The sequence below is a fragment of the Argopecten irradians genome, chromosome 1 (genome assembly GCF_041381155.1).
Source record: "Argopecten irradians isolate NY chromosome 1, Ai_NY, whole genome shotgun sequence".
Lineage (NCBI taxonomy): Eukaryota > Metazoa > Mollusca > Bivalvia > Pectinida > Pectinidae > Argopecten > Argopecten irradians.
Window position 1 is genome coordinate 49,296,778 of NC_091134.1, and position 27,085 is coordinate 49,323,862.

General features: G+C 34.5%; 1 protein-coding gene across 2 annotated transcripts in view; it reads right to left on the reverse strand.

Moving 5' to 3' along the window:
* LOC138331174 (potassium voltage-gated channel subfamily KQT member 1-like) overlaps positions 1 to 27,085 on the reverse strand; it is a 56,217-nt gene that overhangs the window by 5,597 nt on the left and 23,535 nt on the right. The window contains exons 3-15 of one of the 2 annotated variants that reach the window (XM_069278658.1): positions 26,115 to 26,525; positions 16,451 to 16,541; positions 15,324 to 15,450; positions 14,174 to 14,252; positions 8,289 to 8,385; positions 4,374 to 4,502; positions 3,756 to 3,866; positions 3,430 to 3,525; positions 2,833 to 3,055; positions 2,154 to 2,283; positions 1,486 to 1,561; positions 1,091 to 1,185; positions 608 to 710 (exon numbers count right to left, since the gene is read on the reverse strand). In XM_069278658.1, the coding sequence (XP_069134759.1) occupies positions 608 to 710; positions 1,091 to 1,185; positions 1,486 to 1,561; positions 2,154 to 2,283; positions 2,833 to 3,055; positions 3,430 to 3,525; positions 3,756 to 3,866; positions 4,374 to 4,502; positions 8,289 to 8,385; positions 14,174 to 14,252; positions 15,324 to 15,450; positions 16,451 to 16,541; positions 26,115 to 26,434 (1,677 nt within the window). In that variant the 5' untranslated portion in view covers positions 26,435 to 26,525. Of the gene's footprint in view, positions 1 to 607; positions 711 to 1,090; positions 1,186 to 1,485; positions 1,562 to 2,141; positions 2,284 to 2,832; positions 3,056 to 3,429; positions 3,526 to 3,755; positions 3,867 to 4,373; positions 4,503 to 8,288; positions 8,386 to 14,173; positions 14,253 to 15,323; positions 15,451 to 16,450; positions 16,542 to 26,114; positions 26,526 to 27,085 lie in introns of both variants that reach the window. The other variant, XM_069278650.1, reaches the window with a different exon arrangement.

Sequence of the window (27,085 nt, forward strand, 5' to 3'; positions counted from 1 at the left end):
AAAATCTGCCATTTTCAGCAATGTTTCCATGGTTACAGAAAAAAAGTACAAAAAGTGAAAACCTTAAAATAGCAAAAGGCACAACTAGACCATAAGACTAATGTGCCTATGGAGTTCCGTGCATATATCTCAACTGGTTTTCCAGTTATGCTGCGGAAATGAACCTGGTACAAAAATATGTTCAGCAATGTTTCCATGGTTACGGAAAAAGTGCAAAAAATGAAAACCTAAAAATAGCAAAAGGCACTACTTGACCATAAAATCAATGTGTGTATGAAGTTTCATGGAAATATCTCTGCTCGTTTTAGAGTTGTGCTCCGGAAACGAACCTGGTACAAAAATATGATATTTTCAGCAATTTTTCAATGGTTACGGAAAAAATGCAAAAAATGAAAACCTAAAAATAGCAAAAGGCACTACTAGACCATAAGACCAATGTGTGTATGAAGTTTCATGGAAATATCTCTACTGGTTTTAGAGTTATGCTCCGGAAACCATTCGTACGGACGGACAGACGGACGGACGGAACCCATTTGTATATCCCCCGCCAACTTCGTTGGGCGGGGGATAATAATTGAGGAAAGTATAGCTGTTGCCATTATATTACCTGTGTTTCCATGCGGACAATCCTAGCACCAATTGTCATCCTTTCCCTGTCCTTATAACAGTTGGAGTATAGTGTCCCTGGTTTGCCCAATGTCTGATCTAACCTGTTCAATGTAATGTATCTTATGGATATCACAAAAACAAACTTTGACACGGAAAATATACACGGTAGGGTACGAAAACAATACCCAATATTTGTACTCTATTTCCCTGTTTTATATAAATTTAATATAGATATATTGAAACGTTGAAAAGACAAACAGAAAAAATAGAGTTAATTATATCTGGATAAATTATCACAATGTTTGAAACGCAATAATTTGGTTAGTTCTCATTTGCAATTTATAATGATATATTATGATCAGATATTGTACCGGTAAAGCCCATTTGGTAAATTGTATAGGAACATTATATCAATATAGTTATAGTATATCAATTTAATAATAGGCTAGTTTTTATATGTTATCAAGGTGTATATGCCTACCTTCGTTGTAACTCTTTGATTCTGACCATCATGTTAAGATGACCTTGAGAATATTGCTCAATAACATCCCGAACGTCATATGGTTTTCTAGCTTGCTGTAATTAGAGTAGCTTGTAAGCAAAAAAATCTAGTCTGGCAACAAATGGTTTCCTGGTCTGCTATTAACTGTGTTCCTGTTTTCAAAGTATGACACAATCCTTTAACAATATTAATGACTGTGTACATGCAATTTACTCTGGTAAGAGCATTATTGTAGAGATCAAACAAAATAGGGCACGGTGTTAGTAGCACCAATAATAAACACAATATATGAGAAGAGAATACATTGTATAACATTCAAATTTTCTTATCCCCCAGTGGCATATTGACTGACATATAGTCATTCTTTTCCTCACCTGAAACTTCCGTCTAGCGACAAAATATTTGATTTTTCGCAATACCCGTATAGCTGTTTTATGAGCATCTGTTAACCTGAAAAAAAAGTTTAATAAAGTTTACCGAAATGAAACATTTCAAGTTTTGATGAAAATTTAAAGATCATATTTGTATTGTTTTCTTGTTACTGTTTTGTCTATCTAGTTACTTAAGGATTTTTTTTCAATCTATAAAATGTTTCAATGTTTGTAACTGTGTCAATTATTATTAATTTCATTTTGTTCATATGTAAATACTTTCCTCTGAGAGATAATCTATTCATAAACAAAAGGCATAATTTTCAATCCCAAAGTATCAGTTTCAGATTAGTTTTATTAATACACTACATTCATATATACTTATAATGATACAGTAACATTTAACAATGTTCATCTTTTGAATAGGTTGTTCATTGCACAAGAATGGTAGATCTCGACCTAAAATATCACATTTCAAAATGTCACTGATGTCATGCTATTTGAAGTCAGAATCGGTACATACTGATTAAAATGTCACAATTATATTTGTTAAAATCACCAAGACAATTTTTGAAAGCAGTAGTACCGATTCTTTTACAGACAGGCATGGGGCATGGGGTATGTGTAAGTAAAAAAGTTAGTTCAAAACGACAGAACACCTGTACACATACTGCACAACTTTCTCCACATCGTCTAAGTCATACTCTATTGCATCCTCGTACTGGTCAGAACTACCAACGCTAGGATGGTTAGTCATGACAGTTGGACGGGCGCTATCCCGCCGATGGCTACGAGGCGTCCCTATAACACAAAAATCATACAGTCTGTGTTAAAGATTGGTTGATTAATTTTAATCGTCTTTGTTAATTTCTTTATTGGCAAGTTGTAATAAATTTCAATAAATAGACAACTAAATGATGAAAAAATGAAAATAATTTCAAAGAACAAGTTTAAATTCTAGGGATTGTCTCCCTTTGCCCAACAACAAAAGTCGAAACAAGAAATAACTGTAGATGCATTGGAACGAAATTACTCAATTGTATAGAATAAACAAAATCAGCGTTTATTGTTCTTTGATGAAATAGTTTTATCTTAATATATGAAGTAGTTATTATTTTGTTTTGAAATTGGTATGCTTAATAAATCATAAATTGGAATATTTTTTAAAGAGTTTCAAAATCTAATTTGGTTACAGTGTATATATTGCCATCTTCCATAGTAACTGCCTCCAATGTGACACAGCTTATCAATAGACTAATTCTAGGATTTTGCTTATACTTTGTTACCAACGTATAATAGGCCATGTCAAGTGTGGAAGAATACCATTGGCAATATGTGTCTGAGTTTTACCAATTTTATCTTCCTGGTAGAAACTGGTGAGGCTCTCCCTGTGGATGTGATTACCAATGGAAATGGAGTCCATGCGCGACGACCGTCGCTTACGTAGCGTCAGACTAGCACGTCTGGCCATGCGGGCGAGCATTGTCTCTTCATTGGACGAGTCGTGGATGTGTATTTTCCATGTTGCTTCGGAGTTTGATGTTGGGTCGGCAGCATAGCATCTCCAAACACACTATTAGATAAGGGGATAAAGTAAAGATTGAAGTGTTTCACAGTGTTTATGGGAAAATATCACTCGGTTATTAAAAAATAACTGTTGAAATCTTATTATCATTGATGATAATTAAAGCAGTCATAACAATCTCTAAAGTGAGAGTGACTATTAGTATTATCATTTCCATGGAATGCAGGACAATCACTATTTATTAGAAATGTGAACAGTCAAGACACGACAAATAGACACGTGCTTCAATCCCAAGAGTCAAAATTGATGTTTTGTACTCTCAAGGGTCTACTGGATTCCCTGAAATGTGCAGCAAAATAAGATGTAGAAGGTGACTACAATTGTTTAAGCATATCGTTCCATACTTAATGTGTGGCATTTACCTGAATGAGTGTTGCTGCTGCTGGAATTTGTCTATTGAAATGTTTCTGTCGTTGTTTCTGCTGGACCTTCAGCGCAAAACCTGATCCCAAAATACCCTACAACATCGGTGCATCTTAGGCTTACTTATCTTAAACAATATCAACTTTCTGACTTATCTATATGAGAAACAGAGTAAAGATGAAATTAATTCCATTTGCATTAATAACTACAATCCAATAATCATGATATGTATATTTCTAGTCTAAAATCGTCGTAGAATTGAAAAGAGATACTTGAATGAATTGAGTCAGATAATTTATTTAGTAACATATGAATAAGTACTTACAGCAGGTAAAGCGAAGAAAGATATAGCAAATACAGCAAAACAGGATGCGACAATTTTACCCATCCACGTCTGTGGTACCTTGTCACCATAACCTATAGTCATCACAGTTATCTGAAACATATTGTCATCATAACCTATAGTCATCACAGTTATCTGAAACATATTGTCATCGTAACCTATAGTCATCACAGTTATCTGAAACATATTGTCATCATAACCTATAGTCATCACAGTTATCTAAACCATATTGTCATTATAACCTATAGTCATCACAGTTATCTGAAACATATTGTCATCATAACCTATAGTCATCACAGTTATCTAAACCATATATGTCAGTTATAACCTATAGTCCATCTCGAAACATAGTTATCTATAAACCAAATTGTCATTATAACCTATAGTAACCCATAGTCATCACAGTTATCTGAAACATTTTCAAGTGTTAACATATTGACATTGCACTGACGGAGAAGAGTTACGTTTAGAGCGCTAACAACTTGGTATATAACTCCATCTTAAGGCAGACATGTAATTTTTTATAATGAATCTATATGTAACTCATTAATCCAATTATTACTGTTCGTCTTTGTTCTACAAGGAAGATGAAATACTTACAACACCCCACCAGAGAGCATCTGCATAGCTGGAAAAGTCATCTCGGCTTTCATCTCTTTCAGCCAGATATACAAAGTAGGAGGAAAATATAAGGCCCAGGAAACCAATATACAGCGTTGTTATCAACTCCTGTGGGAAATCAGAAAGGGTAAAGGGTAAGTACATTTATATCTTGGATCAAGACAAATAAATAAAAGGCAACTGTATAATGGCAAACTTCGACCAAAAGATAATAATATGAAGGCCATATGTCAATACTGTAAATCACGATTATGGCAAATGCATTGGAATCAATCAAAATAATCTAATCCAGGTTTTTCTCATCATATTAGGATATAAACTCTATCGGAATTATCTAAAATTATCACAAAAAATTTGCTGGAGATTCAAACGTTATTTTTTATTAAGGAAACCTTTCTTTGTACATGTTATATGATTTTGCATTAGTCAAAATGATCGCCATAGCTACACCAAATACTATAGAAAGGAGAGTAAAGCTTCTTATTCAACAAGAGATCCCAGAGGGATCTTGGCGCCCACCAAAGAATGATCTATGTCTGACAACAGAAAGAGGGATCTTTTCCCTGCTTTTCAAACTTTTACTACATACTATATATGAACCTTGAGAAAGATCTTTTCAGTACTTTCTGAGATATGTAGCAGTAACAAACTTCAATTATCAAAATTCAAGATGGCTACCTGTCGATCATCTTGCTGACCGATCTGTCCCAAAATGCAATATGCACAACTAGGGTCGTAGGGGAACCTACATATAAAATTTGAGAAAGATTCCTTCAGTACTTTCTGGGAAATAGTGTTAACAAACTTTAACTATCAAAATCCAAGATGGCCGCCAGTCAGCTATCTTGTTGACCGATCACTCCCAAAATGCAATATGCACAACAAGGGTTCAAGGGGAACATGCATATGAAATTTGAGAGAGATCCCTTCAGTACTTTCTGAGAAATAGCGGTAACAAACTTTAACTATCAAAATCCAAGATGGCCGTCAGTCGGTCGGCCATCTTGTTGACTGATTGGTCCCAAAATGCAATATGCACAACTAGGGCCCTAGGGGAACCTATATATGAAATTTGAGAAAGATCCCTTCAGTACTTTCTGGGAAATAGCGGTAACAAACTTTAACTATCAAAATCCAAGATGGCCGCCGGTCGGCCATCATTGTTGACCGATTGGTCCCAAAATGCAATATGCACAACTAGGGCCCTAGGGAAACCAACATATGATATTTGAGAAAGATCCCTTAAGTACTTTCTGAGAAATAGCGGTAACAAACTTTAACTATCAAAATCCAAGATGGCCGCCAGTCGGCCATCTTGTTGACCGATCTGTCCCAAAATGCAATATGCACAACTAGGGCCCTAGGAGAACCAACATATGAAATTTGAGAAAGATCCCTTCAAAACTTTCTGAGAAATAGCGGTAACAAACTTTAACTATCAAAATCCAAGATGGCCGCCAGTCGGCCATCTTGTTGACCGATTGGTCCCAAAATGCAATATGCACAACTAGGGCCCTAGGAGAACCAACATATGAAATTTGAGAAAGATCCCTTCATAACTTTCTGAGAAATAGCCGGTAACAAACTTTAACTATCAAAATCCAAGATGGCCGCCAGTCGGCCATCTTGTTGACCGATTGGTCCCAAAATGCAATATGCACAACTAGGGCCCTAGGAGAACCAACATATGAAATTTGAGAAAGATCCCTTCAAAACTTTCTGAGAAATAGCGGTAACAAACTTTAACTATCAAAATCCAAGATGGCCGCCAGTCGGCCATCTTGTTGACCGATTGGTCCCAAAATGCAATATGCACAACTAGGGCCCTAGGGGAACCTACATGTGAAATTTGAGACAGATCCCTTAAGTACTTTCTGAGAAATAGCGGTAACAAACTTTAACTATCAAAATCCAAGATGGCCGCCAGTCGGCCATCTTGTTGACCGATTGGTCCCAAAATGCAATATGCACAACTAGGGCCCTAGGGGAACCTACATGTGAAATTTGAGAAAGATCCCTTCAAAACTTTCTGAGAAATAGCGGTAACAAACTTTAACTATCAAAATCCAAGATGGCCGCCAGTCGGCCATCTTGTTGACCGATTGGTCCCAAAATGCAATATGCACAACTAGGGCCCTAGGGGAACCTACATGTGAAATTTGAGAAAGCTCCCTTCTGTACTTTCTGAGAAATAGCGGTAACAAGAATTGTTAACGGACGGACGGACGGACGGACGGAAGGACGGACGGACGGACGGACGGAAGGACGGACGGACGACGGACCACGGACGAAAGGCGATTTGAATAGCCCACCATCTGATGATGGTGGGCTAAAAAAGCAGCACATAGTTCAGTATTTATTCAAAGTATCAATTCACATATATAATTAACTGTCCTACCAGAAACCAACCATTGAACCCGTTAGTCACCATCTCCTCATCTATCATTAGTTGTGTCCTACCAACAGACCGCCAATATTTCATCACAAACCTTACGTCTTGTATACTTTTACTGGATCTCCTACTTTCCTAATATCATAAAGTTTAGTCTTTAACCCTTTTGACTCTTTATTGACCAGCTCCAAACATTAGACCACCAACTTACCAAGCAATTATTAAAATGCCCTGTGTGCTAAAACTTGATAACTGATGTTTTATCTCCAAACCATTGCTCTATCACTCACTTTATCTCATTCTCATGTCACTTGACCATCAACCCTTCGGTCACTAGCCACGTCTTTCATACAGACCAATGACAATTCTGTCACAAGATGTGTATCCTAGAACGTCACAAACCTCTAAGTCACTTTAAGCTCAGTGTGATAACTAGCTATAGATCACCAACCTTTCTTTCCCTGGATGATAACTTTCTAACCACCAGGCCACCAGTTGTTTTTTCTGACCTGGTGACCTATAACTAGAATACTATCATTATGTTCAGTCTTAAAGTTGTATTGCTGCTAATTTCACTGTAACGATATGTAACTTAAACATTTGATATTTAAACATTGACATGTAACTTGATGATTTAGCTCCCCAAAAGCATATGTCGGCCTATAAGAGAGCCGAAATCTAGGAAACATACATTCCTGGTTTTGAATAAAGCGCCTTCAATCACCGCCATGTTTAGTGACTTCGGGTTTTGTCGGATTCCTAATCGTATCACGTGACTGACGTTCGACACGACCTGCACGTGGTGAGCAAGGTAACTAGCGTAAGCACATATGTGTTTGTTTACTTTTTCCTTCTGGCCTATATGAGCAAATCATGCTAGTATATGTCCACAGATTGAGTATTTGAAACATCCAATTTACACATTACCGTAAAATGTTGTGTGTATCAAATATTGTAATTTGCGAGCATTATTTTCTTTGTAGATAGAGTCTGATGAGGTCGACCACATGTTTTGTTTATGAAAAATTGTTGATATTTTCTCTTGGTTTCACAACTCTCGTTTTACTTCGAGATTGTCGCGACGATGTTCGGAAGAGTTCGGAATGATTCGGCATCTTTCGAGCCTATTTTTCACGTGTACACGTTAAAAAGATTTTTTACTTCTATAATTAAAGATACTTCCAGTGCTGCAACTTTATAAAAAGTGGTAAAATTAGAAAGTTTAAACCTCAGACAGACGGAGAAAAATATGTATAACACTTAAACAGTTTTCACTATGACAAAAAGAGCGAAAGTTATAGACCTTACAACTTTAAATTTTATGATTTTTACATCTGGATCACATTAGTTATCTCTGTGCATCCTACTGCAAATACGATAAGTTAAACCACAGGGATCCACTCTTTTGAGTTCCTAGTAGAGTGGTCCTGTACCTTCCCATCACCAGCGTACCACACGTGCCCTTACAATGCCATTGTGCCCACAATATTTGGTATACTTACCTGTCTATGTAAATATATGACGGAACCCAACAGTCTCCATGTGCCACCTTGTCTATCTACATGTAACATTCGTAAAATCTGTAAAAAACGCACCCCCCTGCAAAACAAGAAAACAATAATTATATATATATATATATTATACTTATATATGTTATCTTCATTTACCTGCACTCTTACTTCAACTCAATATTTATTAAATGTAAGTTGTATGAGATTTATAAATGGAAAGTTTCATTTAAGAATTAACAAAAAACATAATTTGTACTTTTTTGATATATATAGCTCGAAAACCTAAATAAATACCACAGGTTTTTTAATCTATTAAATATGACTCTTGAATCTGACAAAGATCATACCTTACAAAAACCATTCCACTGTAAAGTCACCACATTGTAGCTACCATCACAACGTTCATATATATGTCTAACAAAAAGCTTCTGATTGGCACAATCTGACAAAAAGGTAATGGATATATTGGAAAAGCCAGGCAGTACTTGTCTGATAACAATGATGCTCTATCCCTTTGCCTGAAGGACGTATATAAAACATAAACACGGTGTGAATTATCACCTTATTACTACTAGAATGATGAAACATACATCTGCTCTAGGGATAGATGGATTGCTCAATATACTCTCTGCGGATTTTTTTTTTTTTTTTTTTTTGCATCCTAAAAACAACAATAAGGTTCATTTAAGGACATGACAGTTTGATGGGATCACAGTACCTAGTGTTGAACTACTGACCTTAGGGACAGTGTAGTTGTTCTTGCAATAGCAATATTAAAGATGCTCCACCGCCGATAAAGCATAAATGATATTCATCATTTGAACAATAATTGGTGTTTAATCATGTACATATATGCCTAATTAACACAAAAATTAATATAAAATAATTTATTTCACCTTTGATGCGTGCACAATCAGTACTTCATTCCATATAGGATATAGTGCCACGGATTTTTTTCGAGTTAAAGTAAGTATTTTTTGTGACTGAAAGTAATACTAATCGTCTGCTCCTGTTTTTGATAGTAAAAAAATACCATTTGTCAGCGGTGGAGCATCTTTAAAGGTTGATCCTTTAGCTACAAACACTGAATTAGGCTGGTGACAGAATGCCACAACAGAATAACCACCGAAAGAAGCGCAAAATCTTTGACTATAGCAAGTGATCAAAATCAAACCTTATAAGGTAAATATCCAGAAGTCAAGAAAGCCATAATTCAGAACATGATTGAATTTGTTTTTAACTTTTCTTCTTACCTATGAGTCTAATTTATCAATTTGATAATTTCAAACAGTGAATTTAGATGAAAATCTATATTCATCTGAACAAAGAGATTTTATCTGTTCTTTTGTGTCAATGAATGATCCTGGTAACAATGCATATTGCTCGGCAATCGGAACGTCATCAGGAAATATTCTACAGGGAGCAAGTACTTGATGAAGAAAGATATTCACTTGTGCCTATATTCTTGGAGATTTATATTAAAGGGTTTGCTAGATTGCCATCACTGCAATTGTCAATTCTAAATCTCCATTGTGTAATAAAATTCTGTTATATAACATTATATCCGTAATTTGCAGACAACTTTCAGTGTTCCAAATCAGCGAATAGATTAATAGGAACTGTTCTGTCACACAAAACATTTCTCTAAAAATCAATAGTTTAGCATTGCCTTTATATCTATACTGACAGATAGATTATATGAGAACTTCTTTTAACGTCCTGCAATGGAAAATATTTTTTAACATTTTCAATTTGATTCAAAAGATTTGTATGGCTGCTACATGGAAGAAATATTGATTTTAGTAATAACCAATTGCTCCAGATCACGCACAACAGAACTTATTGGTCATAGTGCTATCCCACTGAAGTGCACTGCATTGTAATAACGCTGAGTTAAACAAACTTTAATGCAGTTTCTCATCCTTTAATGTTCAAGTCAACGTTTAAATATATAATTAAAACCAAAAACAGTTAAATACATTTGGAAACATATTGATGTGATATGAATTCATATTTTTATCATATATCTTGAATACGTAATTCCAAGTCAAACTAAGGAATCTTATAAAGGCATATTTATGTTTTCATAAAACTTAACATTATTTTTTTCTTTTCAGAAACATCGGGCTTTTTATCAAGTATTTACACAAAAGCCATTCATCTTTAATAACAACTTGGCTTATCCCCGTATTTAGACAGATTCAGACAGGAAACAACTTGCAAAGCCTTAATATCTGTTCTTCAAATACACATCAGATTAAACCATTGGTCTATCGAGTGTAATTTGTCTCCAACTGAACAAAGATCACAAAGTTTAAGTTCTAAACAAAAAACCTCTATGACTAGTACTGACGACATTGTCTCTCTGTTAAATCACAGAATAACAATCTCCAATGGTGTCGAAAACTAAACGTTTCTTTTTGTATTACGTAATATTCTTCTTTTAAATGATAAAGTTGGGTACGATAGCAAGTCAATTCAGTTTATTTTTTATCATTTTTAGATATACATGTATTTCTAATTCAAGGTGCATTGCAAAACAATGGACTGAATATGGACAGATTTTCAGTTCAATGTGGGGCTACTGTGAAGTAATGTTTACCAGAGAAATGATTCTATATCACTTATATAACCTCAAGACTGACCATGCATAGGCAATCTGGCGTCGAATCTGAGGGCGGAGAAAAGGGAATAGAAGTTAAACGGTCTAATTATGAGTTAATGAATTCCAAAACAATTTGTACAGAAATATCAAACATTAGTTCTATAACCTAATTTTAAAATGTTACCTTCAAGTCAACATAAGCTCACAACCTATCAAAGTACCAAGTATAAAGTTGAAATTGTTCAGAGCCAAATTACTATAAAATGAATTTGAGTTTTAAGAACTATACTGTAGTTAACCTGACGAAAGTCTGAAAGTTAAGAACTTTAATGTTTAAATTCAATTTAATGTTAAAGAAGTGTGAATATCAAATGTTGAATGTTGGTGGCACAAACGAAATGTACAAGTTTGATTCCACATGGTTCAACTGTAATATCAAGCATTGCATTTGGTGACAAACACAAAATACTTCAAATGAACATCTAGATGTGTACGAAATGAAAATGATTACACATCATCTACAACACTGTCAATTTTAACTTTGAAATTTCAAGTTCATCAAATTTAATGCAATAACGAAATGCAAAGAGACAGGGCAGAAAGAAAAGCCAATAGAAGCCTTTTCCAACTTTCAAGATCTTATTACATTTACCATCTCTGAGCACTAGCCCTTGTTGTAACAAGCTGTGAAATGTCCTAGAAAAACGAAACACTCTGACATTTTAATTTCGTTTAGCTGCAGGCTGAAGTATATATAGTTCACATGAAATATTGACACTCTGAATATCAAATATATAGAACATACCACGGATTTTCTCTTGAGACGATATTTTGACATCAATCTTAATTTTTCTGCTTTTGTCCAAGAAATTGCTTTTATTCAGATTTATGTATGAAAGGAAATTGTTTTTACGGAAAGCAGCATTATTTTGGAACAGTTATGTCATTAACATCGATTCTCAGTCCGACTTTCTTTTCAGAGTTATTATTCTACCGTGAAATTAAGACTTATAGAAAATTGCACCACGTAAAATCACCAAAAGATCAATATTTTAATATCCAGTGTTGGTACAAAAAGTTTACAATTGAATTCAAGCCCTATTATGGCTTTTCCAGGGCAAGTTTCATGCAGTTATTATAATTCTTCTTTGGGTATTCCAAAGAAAATGGAACATTTTACGAAGTATTTTACGTTTTTGCTTATTTTAATTCTATAACTAGAACAATAAGAATAATGAGGCCTTAATCATCTCAAGACTAATGAACTCTATCTTATCTTATGAAAAAACTGTTGATCTGTTGTTCTGGAAAGCCTAACTTATCTACTGCAGCCATGCCAATGATATTATGTCCCAATAAAGGTATTTTATAGCCCTTCATCATTTTCAATGTTTTTCAAAACCAACCTAACTTTGTGTTAAGGACCCGTTAAAGGGTTTTACGAACTCTGTTATAACTATTTTCTGTGATAGGTATAGCCTCTTATTTATATACATCACATCGATCTGTAAACAAGTTATTAGTGTATATTCAGATACGGATGGGGAATTATTGTTAATGAAATATTCTGCAAAACGTTGTACCATCCTGTTATTTTCATATTTATAAATATATCCATAAACAAATTAATGATTTATAAACATGTATGGATAGTTGTCATATAATTTCAATTTTTATTGGTAAAATTAAAGAAAAAAAGATCAAAATGTGTAAAAGCAAAATCCAATTGATGACTAGTTGTTATTCAGCTAACATCCATACCTAATGCCTTTTATTGTGAATATTCAAGGTACCAAACTCCATGATGAATTAAATGTACAGAGGAATCCTTTCCACCTAAATTCCTGACTCCGATTTTGTGTTTTGTTCACTATGGGAAGACAAAACATACGTTCTGTTGTGTAGAGGAGGTAAAGTCATAACATTGCCGATTTTCTGTTGTTGTGGGGGGAAAGACAAATAATTGCACAGCCTTCAAATGTCGGTTTGTTGCTGACTAAAAATTACAGCGGTGGAATACTATGTTTATTTTACCTCAGTGTTTTCTGTTTGCCATTGAGTAACATCTGAACATATGTTTAATTCCATTGATTATGCATGAGTATTCTTGCAGTTTTCATAATAATATTGGTAAATCTGCAGTGTTTCATGTTGTATAGAATATCTAAATTCCTTGTTTACCTACCGTATACCTAGCTGCAAAATTGCATAATACCTTGTGTCACTGTCAAGCCAAGGCACCAGCCCACATAATGCAGGCACTCGGTAGTGATACATGGTACAGAAATTAAAATGTTTATTCAATCGTATCATAGGACCAATTCAGTCTTCCTCTCAGTGGTAAAAAATGATACTTAATTTGGTTTGGTTTATTAGACTAACGTCCAACCAACAGCCTGGGTCATCTAAGGACGGACTCCCATATGTGTAATGTGTTGCAGTGTGTGAATGTTTTGGGAGACTGCGGTATATTCGTAATGTCTCCTTGTATTAGTGGAACTTCTCCTTAATTTTCATAGTGCTATCTTACTGAGGCAGGCTGCCAAAGACACGAAACAAGCACAACCTGCCCAGTCACATTAGCAGGAGCAAAAACTACCACTTTTATAGACTATGTCTCGGCCATTGGACAGAACTCGGAACCTACCTCACAGGAGTGAGCACTCAACCAAAGGCCAACAGTGAGGTGGTGTCAACAGAGAGACTTATTTTAAGAAGAGAGACAGTTCAGACAAGAAGAGTAAATATCCGAAATTGTATTGCCTTTTACAACCATAATATGCAATAGGAGGCAGAGAACAATTGTTATGCCCTACATGCAGGGGCACAAAGTAGGATACACCGATTCAAAACAAGCCTTAACTACTTGTATTAACAACGGACAAAATCTAGATCACAGTGACCTATCTATTTTATTGTACAATTAACATTACAGTATTGCATCATTTCGGTGTGTATGTGATTCAAGAAGAGGAAGTCCTAGTGTATGAAGGAGATCTTCCATCCTCTAAATATATTTATTTGTATTGTAGGTCTAACTTAAAACAAAAGGTCACAATGACTAATTTATTTGAAGCCAGATCGAGAAAAGTATTATATATATAATAATGGAGATAGTATTTTGTGCCAATAAAAAGAGCATATGTAAGAAGTACAGATGGAGTGATGCATTGCAAATATAGAGGTGAGAGAGCAATGTTACTAGATTGTATGCAGTCACTGATTATCACTTCAAACACCAATTGATTGAAGTAAACAATACTGAACTTACCGTATAGCTGAGGTAGCAAAAACCTGTCCCTCAGAGCCCACACTAAACACACCTATAGAAGCTACTACCACGATAAGATCTGAAACAGATTCAACAACTTTGAAAATTATTGCAATATTTTTGTAACACAATGGACACAAAAAATTAGGTTGGTTAGAAACAATTCCAGAGTTGTTTAGGTCATTTTTGGCACCATCTGGTAATTTTGACTTCATTACCTCCCCCCCCCCTCCATATCCCGGCACTGGACATACATACTGGTATTTGACTCTATTAATTTGAACTTGTTGACAATGCTGTGCTAAAACTCAATCAAGCTTTGCGAGGGAGGAGCAGGAAATATAATATTTCATTCAAAGAAACAAAAAAAAAACCCTGAATGTTTCAAATGTGATTCTGCTCTTGATGGAGATAATGAACAGATATTGAAATAACAATTTTTAGTAATGTGTGCCCGACTTGAATTTTTATTTCCTAATCAAGCCCTATTTGAGTTGAGAATTTAATCAATACACAAGGCCGTAATCTTCATATCAAACTGTCACCAAAACTTATACCTGGTGAAGTAAAATTAATGCTTATGTTAATATTTTTGCGACTTTCAATCAAATTGTAATTTGTTTATGATTAAAATATATCAATTCCTCTAGCATTTTCACAAAAAGATTTTCGTCAAAGGCTCATAGCCACAAAAGGACAGCTGAGCTGTACTCATTGGTAACAGGTAGTGTAAACGCCGTGAAAAAAACACCTACATTAAATGGAATTTACATGTTACTTGAAGGAACAATCGAAGGCTACAAGGAAACACTGAATTGTTAAGCTAGCACAGCTGTAAAATTGTTTACAATTTTTAATCATCACTTAAAGAGAAATAATACTCTACAATATAACCAATATACATGTAACCAATTATTACAAGAAGTCTCAAAATATGTTTCCCCAAAAAATAAAGACTGTTTTTGATGTGTTTAAAATACCAACAAGTCTCAAATTAGAAATTATTAGTTGGAGCATACTTAAACTTTTCGCTATGTTATCAATTTCACAATAAATACAACTAATAACCTTTCTACATTTACATTAACTATCTTATTACAATATTTCTGCACCAAATTTCAATGACTTTAACTGTCAATAACAAACTTACCTATAATAGATATAGGTTTTCTAGCAAATCTGATCCGGCCTTTTAATCCCATGTATTTACTACGGCATCCTGCAGACCACAGGCGCACAGCATATTCTATTCCAAAGAAACTAACCAAAACAATTTCCTGAAATAAAAAAAAGCAAACATATATAAATCTCCTTTCCTATGTGTGACAAATTACCTTCCTCTTATAAAAGTAAAATGATCTCCCCTTCTATAATTGACACATTCTCTCCTTCGTATAATTGACAAATAAACTCCCTTCCTTTCAATGGCAAATTATCTCCCTTTCTATGGATGATGAATACATATATCAATGACATATAACTTCCCTCCTAGTGGTGTCAAATTATCTCCTTTCTTAAAAGTGACAAATTTTCTCCCTTCCAATAAATGACAAAATCATCTTCCTTCCTGTAAGTGACAACTTAAACTCATTTTTAGAAGTGACAAATTCCCACCCTTGCTATAAAATACAAATTATCTCCCTCCTTTATGTGACAAATTATCTCCCTTCCTGTAAGTGACAATAAATATCACTCCTATTAATGACATTATTATCCCCCTTCATAAGGGATAACTTATCTCCTTTGCAATGAATGACAATATATCTTCCTTCCTATAAGTGACAAATTATCTCCTTGCTATAAGTGACAAATTATCTCCTTGCTGTAAAAGACAAATTATCTCCCTTGGTATGAAAGACAAATATCTCGCTTGCAATAAAAGACAAATTTTCTCCCTCCTGTAAGTGAAAAGATTTCTCTCTTTTTTAAGTGATAAATTATCTCCCTTGCTATAAATGACAAATTATCACCCTCTTTGCAAGTCACAAAAAATATCCCTCCTATTAGTATCAATTAATATCCCCTTCATAGGTGACAAATTATCTCCCTTACAATGAGTGACTAATTATCCCTTCCTGTATTTGACAATTTATCTCCCTTCCTATAAGTGACTAATTACCCCTTTTCATCAGTTATAAAATACTAACTTTCATATTAGTAACAATGACAGATTATCTGATTTATTTATTTAAGGAAACATAGGTCGGCTCTCATCCTGTTGAACACTTTGCATATCGTGACCATACATGTAGCAGTGTAATACACACTTATACTCACCATGTAGTAAAGAGTTTCCATGGCAAAGCCAGAGTATTGTTCTATAGTGGATAAGACACTGAAGATAAGGCAGATGAGGACCATCATGAACCTGTAACAAATATGGTTTTATGTTACCATGACAACAATGTAGACACATGCTATGACAAAACTGATACTTGAACCTTTGACCGACTGGCTCTGAATAGATCACTATCTGAATGACCAGTCCAATCCACTTTAACATCATCTTCAGCTCATTCTGAGAGCATTTGATTGATGTCAAATTATATACCATCCATATATTTCCCATGTTAATTAACATTGTTTTTAAGAAATTTTCAATTTCTGTTTCTCTTGATTAATGGGGCTTAACATCCTTATTCCAGTTATAACCGAGCCTTGGTACTAATTTTTGTTTCAGAAAGGTAGTAGACCTTTAAGCATTTCAATATTTATCAATAAATATGCTATATTTCAGCAATCAAGCAATTGTATTTTTTCATTCAAAATTGATCTATTTCATTTCTCATGCTCAGCTAGGTCAAAATCACATTCATGTAGTGCATGGCCATCAGTCTATACAACTAAATTTCATGTAAATAACACATATTCTTGTTTTCTACATTATAGGATTCAAACCAGGGGGGGGGGGGTAATCTAGCTAGTAATAGAAATTCTCACCTGAAAGTTAGTGTACTGCCCATGCATTGTACAAAGGATGATTCTATAACTCAGGACAACTGGTATCTGATTGAGCAATTAACTTTATCTATCTGCTAGGCCTAGCAAATACAGCTTGATATTTATGCATAACAAGCATGTTTGGATTTGTTAAGATTAATAACACTGAGACATTTGGTGTGCAGCTTATTTTTTAATGACTTGGGTTACATATAATCTTTTATAAACCAATTTCCTATGGTAAAATTTGTGTGTAGCCAATCAACAATATAATCAAATATTAAATTAGCAAATCGGAATTGGTCAAAGTTCTACAATGTAGCACTAAATTCAGTAAAACCTGCTGCAAAAGTTACATCATAACCTAAACATGGGAAATTGCCAAGTTTTCCTTATAAATTATATATTTACTATGATGAACAAATATATTTACTGTAAATGTCTATACACGATGACCACAAGGGCAGATAACTCTGTCATAATGACAGAAAAGTATAGAAGAAAGAGATGTGTCTAAATGTAATTGAAATTTAGAGAATGAAGTGTCAATCAATTAGGGTGTCTATTGCCATATAATTCACATCTGGATGTTGACAGATATAGATAAAGAGCCAATTATCTCCCCCACTAGAGGATGATGGTCTATCTCAATAGAAATTAATTTGTAGCAAGGCATTCCAGTATGGGCTGTTACAAGACAAATACTTAACTCATATAAAGAGTAAACAAGTCAAAATTGTTTAGAAGGATTATTCCATGCCAACACATTATATGCTTTTTATTTGAAGTAGTCAAATGGAAGCCATATTGAAACCTGAGGAAATGGTAAATAGAAATTCCTGTTAACTTTATCAGCAATTCTAGGCTCTTGAGAAAGGCTTCCAATAACCATGTTATAAGGACACTATATTGGCCTCCCTACGGGCATGCCAGTAGCCTTGAATACACCACTTAGGTAACATTACTGGAGTTCCCAATACTTAAACACCACTTGTTGGAGTCAATAGAAACAGATGAGGAGACACGGACCATAAACAATATCTTCATCAGCCAATATCTTATCACAGATAAGTTGAGGTCCAAGTGTCAAATCAATGTTAGGGCTTTGTTCACTGTAGGGTAGGGCTACAATGGATGTTCACTATATGGTAGGGCTACAATGGATGTTCACTTTATGGTAGGGCTATAATGAATGCCCATTGTATGGTAGGGATACAATGGATGTTCACTTTATGGTAGGGCTATAATGGATGTCCACTGTATGGTAGGGCTACAATGAATGTCCACTGTATGGTAGGGCTATATTGAATGCCCACTGTATGGTAGGGCTACAATGAATGTCCACGATATGGTAGGGCTACAATGAATGTCTATTGTATGGTAGGGCTACAAGGATGTCCACTGTATGGTAGGGCTACAATGGATGTCCACTGTATGGAAGGGCTATAATGGATGTCCACTGTATGGTTGGGCTACAATGAATGTCTACTGTATGGTAGGGCTACAAGGATGTCCACTGTATGGTAGGGCTACAATGGATGTCCACTGTATTGTAGGGCTAAAATGGATAGATTTCCATGACTTAGGAGCTGCGTTGAAATGTCGAAAAGAATCTTGGATGGACAGACAGGACAGAGCCCAATTTGATATCCCCCACAAACGCGTTTCACAGCTAGGGGATAAAATAGTGAAGGTAAATGAAGGTAAATAGGAATTCAAAAAATAAATACTTTTTATGATTACCAAAATCTCTGGTTCTCGCTTATGTAACAAACATAAGAAGAATGTGTTAATGTATTCAAATGCTTGTGGGATCTTAAGATTAAACTGAATACATTTTATGTATACATCAAAGGAATTTTTAATTGCCGTAACGCAGAATCAATCCAATTTTGTTTTTGTTAAAAAACACATCAATTTTTTCTACAAACAAATTGTGGTAGTTGTTAAAAACATTTTCTTTTCAAAACAACCAACCTAATAGAATTTAGTAAAAAGTGTTGACATTTTGGCACAATAAGTACCACCACCACTGGTACCTCTCCAACTCCCCTTCCCCAACCATATAACCACTGCCCTGTTCATCAAAAAACAAACAATCATCATGTTCTTTTTACAGAGTACAGTGCCACTGTGCAATATGTATGAAATTATAAATATCAGATGTTACATAACAATGTGCCTTTAGTTTAAGTGTATTTCCCCTGTTTATATTTCATAAAGAATGTTTAACAGAGTCCATAAGCTACATATCTGTTACATTTTGTAAGTCATGGTTAACGGATCACATTCAGTGTTGCCACGTACGTCTTCTCGGATTAAACATTACATCGCATTCAGTGTTGACACGTCTCCTTGGATAAAACATTAAATTACATTCAACATCATGTTCACCACATGTTCACTACATGTACTTTAAACAGATCATCCATTTTTGTGCCAATTTTAGGTATATTGGGGCCAAATAAAGGACACTTCCCCTAGAGAAATTCTGCTGTATTTTCCCAATTTTACATGGTTCGTACAGAAATTTTAAAAAATCAAGGGCTTTTTAAGGACTTTTCAAGGCCTTTTTTGTCATTTTCAAGGCCATATTGAAATCAAATTTAGTTCAATTAATGCAAAATTCAACTTCTGGAACAATTGCTAAATTGATCATTTACCATAAAATTTTATGTTTATTTTGTGCTAAAATTTGAATAGTGATTAAATGTCGACATTTTAGAGCAAATGTACTTTTCAAGGCCCTTTGGTAAATTTCAAGGACTTTTCAAGGCCGAACTCTTTATTTAAGGACTTTCAAGGCCAACACAGTTCAAGGACTGTTCAAGGCCTGTACCCACCATGTTTTACATACATATTTTCCAAAATAAGAAAAACTCTTACAATATACATTTTTCAAGAAAGATCCAATACAGTATTTTCCTAATTGAAAAGGAACAGGCTCCTGAAATTATTCAGTAAGAAAATCACTAACACATAGCAGCATAGCATCTGTACCATGATGTACACATTGTACAGTACTCTTACACAAAACTTGCAAGTCTTTCAATCGGAAATATTCTATAATTGTTTTTGACAAAATGAAATTGCATTGAATATTATCATAGCAAGCCTTTGAAACTGATAATTTCTTGTGTCAAACTTTTTGTAGTCAAATTATAATTCAGAATACTGATCAGATCAAATATAAGAATTAAAACTGTTAAATGGTTGAAATCACCAAGCGAATAAATTCTAACAAATGTCAAGACAAGATTGTCCAACCCAACAGGTTTCAAGTACTTTGTGGACTAGTCACCATAAACCTCAATCTGGTGACCTAGTTATACGTGTCCTAATTGATTTAGGCTCATCAAAGATAATCTTCAAACCCATAAACAAACGAGCTTCCTGAAGCAGAAGAACTACAAATGGAGTGATCAAAAGACAACAGACATCTTCTAGAAGTAGAAGATGGCAAATCAAGTTGAACTCTGTACTTTTGCTTGATCAAGGTAGATAACTCAACTTTTCAATAAATAAATGGAAAGGATCTGATATTTTACTGTTTTACTCGTATATCAGATGCCAGTTATTTTCTTCTATTTTATTCATTAGCAATTATTTGTGTACAGTGGTAATTTAAAGTTATGTACACATGTAGTTATATTCATTAAACCCAAATAGATCTAAATCTGAATAACAATACTGCTGGAGCAAAGAACCATGAATGCTGCCAGCTAAACTGTCATGCAAGCAGATCATCTATATGCAGTCCATTAGCCTGGCTTTCATTTCTTGTCTAAGACAGAAGACTTATCACACAGTATGATGTCTAGAGACACTTTAACCTTTACACAATGCTAATATAGTCACCTACATTTTTGCCATTACCACTCATTTTCAATTCTGATATCAGTTAAACTGCATATAAATTGCAGGCGACCTAGATTCTTGCCATCACCACAAATGTTAATTTTCAATATCATCATCCTTTATATTCATCAATAGCTAAAATACAGGAACAATTTATAAGAAAAGGCCCCTTGGTTCTGACCAAGTGTTAACATTGTATATATTATAACATTGACTTTCCTGCACACCATGGAAAAGTTCCAGATCAAAGGTAAAAAAAAATGTAGGCATTCTGAACTTATAGCACTTAAGACCATGTGGACACCATCATAAAATATCACTATATCACTTATAAATAGAAATGTATGAGAGAGATATAAGACCTTCCTTAATACCAAATGTGGACAGATTAGATTGATATACAACAGTAATTTGATCCCACCCTATCCTGCCCCTCGAATATAAAGGACAAACAAGGACTGTGAATTAAGACTGAATGTTAATCAAAGAACCAATAACAAACTGTTATATCTGCTTTAGTTATATAAAACCCCCACACTTATTGCTACCATATTTTGTAACAGGTTGTTACATTCAAAGCAAGATTACAGGGTGATTACTGCATCAAACAGGAAATTCTGTAATGTGATAATACAAGATGCTGTTATATCCAGCTTAGCTCAACAGGCTGCCAATATATAGCTCCAACGAAAGCCATAAAGCCATACGAGAGGGGTTTAGGACTTAGTCTCTAGAGAGAATGAAATATGTGACACTTGTATATTCCCATGACTCGATGACCATTCCTGTCTCCATTTCATGGGATAACATTTAAAATCAATAGTGTGTCCACTTATAATCATCCAGCTTGGTGACCAGTGAGGTTGTGGTTCAGGGTCTGTGAATGCTCATATTACACCAGGCAATTACCGTATCTGACGTAATAATCAGCCTGGGCACTAATTAATGAAGAGGTGGCCCCAGTGCAAGACTGAATGTCTAAGGTTGGAGTGTAGGTTACTGATCATTGAGCCACCTGTATTAGTACTTGATATATATACACTCAAATCAACTCTTATCTGTGAACCAACCTGTATGAAATGCTCCACATGGAGTTCACATGGAATCTTCAAAAGAAATCAATGAAGCTAAACTGGAATTCTGTTAAACTCCAAGTTAAGAAATAACAGTTACAGGGAAAAGCTTCAAGAAGCAACCAATATCACGGTGATAGCTAGATCAAGAAAAGATAATGTTTATATGAGTTGACACATAATACATAGATATGAGGATATCAAATGAAGTGAGCTTAGAGGAACATTTGGTGTTTCTTGGATCAAATAAGGTACTAATAATATACCATTCACACAAGAGTGTTTATTAGATTAAATACAGTACCATCAGGACAATGATGTTAATCTAAATTTGGTCAAATAATGTATCATCTGGACAAAGGCGTTCATTGAGTCAAATACGGGACAAACAATATACCATTCAGACAAAAGTGTTTATCGGATTACAGCACATTCAGGATGATGGTATTTAAATTGGGTTAAACATGCTATCATCTTGACAAGGGTGTTTAGTTAAATATAATATTTATCCAGAAAGTCAAAGAAAAGCTGGAATTGTCCATGGGTAATGCTGCATTGGTAAGGTTCCTATTGTTAGTGGTCCTGTTTCCATTTTGGTACAACCATCAGCCAATAACGTATAACTGTAGACGCCAAACTCTTTATTTGACATTTGTTCTAAGTAATTGAGTCAAGAGAAACCCTGTTTACCATTTATTTGGATAGACCTTTTTAAACAACAAATTGAACAGACATAAAGACAAATTAGTGTGCCAGAGCTTGCAAAGGCAATTCCTCTTTTTCCTATTGTTTAAAACACTTCCTTGTTTCAGTCTCAAAACATGGAGTTTAAGAGAGATGCCCAAATAACATCTTCAGGGAGAACTTTGCTAGGTGTTTTAAGTCAAAGCCTTGACCTATTACAGCTCACATAAGATCTAACATAGAACTGTTTGGTTGGACTGTCTATAACATACAGCAGTATGTTTTACAATACCTCTATGATATAGCTACTACATATACTTAAAATGTGAGGTAATAACACAGTTTAAATTAACAAATGTGATGAGACTTTGTTGGAATTGATATTTGCAGAGTGCTCATACATCATTTTGGTCTTTAATATGATTGTATATTTAGACAATCTGTGTTACATTCAATACATCCTCAATATTCCAGGGGATATTAATTCTCAGCAGGCATATATTTGATCACAGCAATATAGCAAATAAATCAGCTGTCAGAAAGGCAGTCAAGGTTTACATTCCCTGTTATCTCCATCCACAGTATTCACTTTTGATAAACTAACAGAGCCAACTGGTCATTGTTCATATTTCACTTTTCAAATAAGTCTGAATAAAAAAAATACTTTAATTGCCACTTCATTTTGCGACTAAAGTTAAAAGTAGGTGAATGATTAAATGTGTTCATCTTTTTCAGAAAAACATGAAGATAGGAAAGAGAATTATGATTTCATTGTACCATTTGACATTTTAAAGGAAAATCTTGTTATGTTAATCAAATATGTTTGAACACTTTGACCCTGAAACCAAATTACAGTAGCTAAATTATGTCTCCAACATGCCAAAACAGGTCTTGACCTTTAATAAATCTAACAATTTGTTACAGAAAATAAGTTTTATGAAAACATATAGTAGATTAAATTGACTGACTTAGATTGAAGGTGAAGGTCATTTTATCAATGGATTAAACATGATAACCCTTATAATCCTCAGACTAAAGTCTTTGAGTCATGAAGAAATTATATGGATAATTCCCTTTTAACATTTTATCAATTTGTACTGTGTAGTATGCTATAAAAGGCACAAATTAATAGAGTTGGTAGCAACTTATTCTAGTCAAGTCCATAATACTCAACACAAGATCTTGGAATTTGAAAAGGGCTATAGAGGTTTAAAAAAATTATCTACATAGCAAACTTAATAGGTAAAGTTTGATAAATCTGTATTTCTATTTCCCTAGCAAACTTAATAGGTAAAGTTTGATAAATCTGTATTTCCCTAGGGAAGTGAACAACACAATTTGAGTATTGAGATTCCTTGTATAAACAACCATAACCGTTTTCACTTTAATGAGACTTGCAAGCATGCAAATAAGATATGTGTAAGGTTTTCACCATCCATCTCCCATTAACCTTTGATTAGAAGGTCTGACTGCACCTTCCAAAACACATCCCAGCTTTCAAAATAACAGATCAAATAATCTACATGTATAAGACAAGTATGAATGGTGCCAACGGCCACACCTGAGTGTACAGCCTGGCAAATTGTTTTCACATTAGCGAACACCCCTGATGTGAGCGGATGTCTGTTTGTCTTTCTCCAACACTAAATCACAAAGAGAACATGGCCACAGCAACATTGTATTACTCTTGTAAAAATGGTTCTATAGATTGTCAAGCTGATAGATGATTAAGTTACCAGCTACCACTGCCTTTTACATGTTTAATAATGGATTGAGTGACTCTTGGTGCTTTTACCAGCTACTAGCTGGGAACAATTACTTATACTAACTACATTGTAATGACCTTGCTGTGATTCTGTACTTCCACAAATCACGAGTATAGGTATAGCAATCATGTACATGATAAATCAAGATCTAGCCACCCAGCCAATCAGCAAAGAACTAAATGTTACATCAAATGAATTAATTATCCCTTAGCGACCCTTACATAAAACCTGTACATAATACAAGAATACTATTGGGTGTCACCTGAAACTGTATATATAATGGATTATTATATAGAAACAAATTTTTAACTTTCCAGTAATAGTGAACTTGACCTTTGAGCTTCAAAATTGAAAATCAGTCCTCTTAACTTATCCACCCCTGAAGACACATAGACTCTTCTAAATCAAAGAGTAGCTAGCTAGACCACACAGTTCATTATGAAATTTAAGGGGTGAAGGAGTAAATCAAATTACAGCACAGAACAAATTTTCTATTTTTACTAACTGTAACCTTGGCCTTTGACCTTCCGACCATTACTAAGGAGGATAATGTGTGACAGTGTGAAGTTTGAAGGTCTAAAGGGAACTGTAGTTATCACATAGAAACTGACAGTACATATGTCACCACAGACCAATATCATGAACATGTCACTGCAGAATAATTTGGTATTTTATGGACTGTTCTATGTATTAATACAGTGTTTTATTAACTTACAGGGCCATATATATGTATTCAGGGTGTCTCTTATGTCTAAATAATGGACCACCAGAGCCTTTGTCAAGGACACACTTTAAGATGTTTAAAGTCAATGTTATGTAAAAGTCACTCTATAATATCGGTTTCCAGACCTGATAGTCAGATAATCTTAACAAAAACCCTATCTATTATGAAGTTTCCGGCCATTTGGGATTTCTTACGGTAGACTATAAAAAAAGTTCTACTCTGATCAATTTTTGAGATCATACAAATATACTCTTCAGGGTATTATTTCTTTCTGTTTTACAACATCTTGTTCTCATTAAAACATGTCACAATTAAAGTAATTAAATTATTGATTCATTATCAAGTCCAAAGGATATACATGTAACACATGGCACAGTACAATGATTCACTTGCCTTTTTTATGGTTTTCAAAATTAAAATTCCTGAGTCAGTCAAACTACATTTAAAGGTTTTGGCCTCTTTTAACCATTGACCTCTCTTAAACATTTGACTTTGACCAAAGTTCAAGGTTATAATTAAGAACAAATTTTGTAACTTTTCATCCAATTTGCTATAGTTTAATTATCAGATCTCTGGGCAATTTGGTTTCTGGGATGACTGTTTCAGTGGGAAAGTTTATTCCAGATTTGCATATTATAACAGAGTTATCTGACCTTGTGGTTGGGATTGATTGTGACGTCATGTGTTTCAGAGGGTAATGTCATTCTTTTCAGAGAAAACAATGTGAGTTGCACTCACAAAATAATGCAAAGACTGAATACATTTTGCTAAGGATATATCACAGGACTGTATATGCAGACAGGTGAGCTCACTTGTCTTATTGCAGGTGAGCTAATTAACTAAATTAAATACACTAAGCTTTAAAGCATTTGAAGTTTCATTACTGTTATACTTACACAGTAAAATGATAGATGAAGCATTTCCAGCCAGTGGGTCTTTCTAAGAAGTTATAAAGCTGAGCCTGAACACTACTGCGGGCGTGACGAGACAAGGGAATGGTTGACCGAATGTCCCCTTTCTCATACGTCTGATATGTGGTTTTGTGATCCATGTAGGTGGCATTGTAATTGGGAATTGTAGATCCCTGGGCATCTGTGTAGGCATTCGGAACAGTGTAGGAATTACTTTTCTTTTTACTGCTACGAAAAAATCCTGTACGCATTTCAACTTTTGGAATGAAGCATTTCCTCGTCTCATCTCCATCATTCTGCTCCATATCTTGGTTTTAGTTGTGACAAATGTATGATAAAAACTACCCCTGGACTTTCAAGTCATTGTTGTTCTTCAGGTGATTCCAATTACCAGAGCTACAAAGCAATTAGAATTAAGTATTAACATATTATCTGAATGTAATTAAACTGTTAAAATTGTGCTTATTAAGGGGACAGTAATAACTTAAATAAGGAGAAAAGGCGTTCATTTGATAAGATACCATTAACATACAATTGAAAGCAGTATCAGCTACATGGCACAAGAGGTACAACTGTCCTGTATCGCCATTACAATACCAACTGTTAGATTGAACGTTGAAATCCCTTTCTTTCAAGGAATTGACAGTCTATAGATACTAAAAATTAGTTTTCTCACTTTTGTTAATACCAAGGAATAAAAAATAAATACAAGAATTCCTCGGAAGTGGATGTGTCGCCTGCACAGCATCACAAAAATAGTTATTTACTGTTGAAAATATTGTTAATAATTTAGGTGAAGTAATCAAGTTCCATAACTCTTGCAAATATTGATGGATTTTGAAAAGTATCAAAACCATCTAAGATCTCATTGATATAAAGCAATATACCAAATTTGGTTGAAATCGGACAATAAATACTAAAGTTTTCAAGCGGAAGCCACGTTTCGACTATTTTAA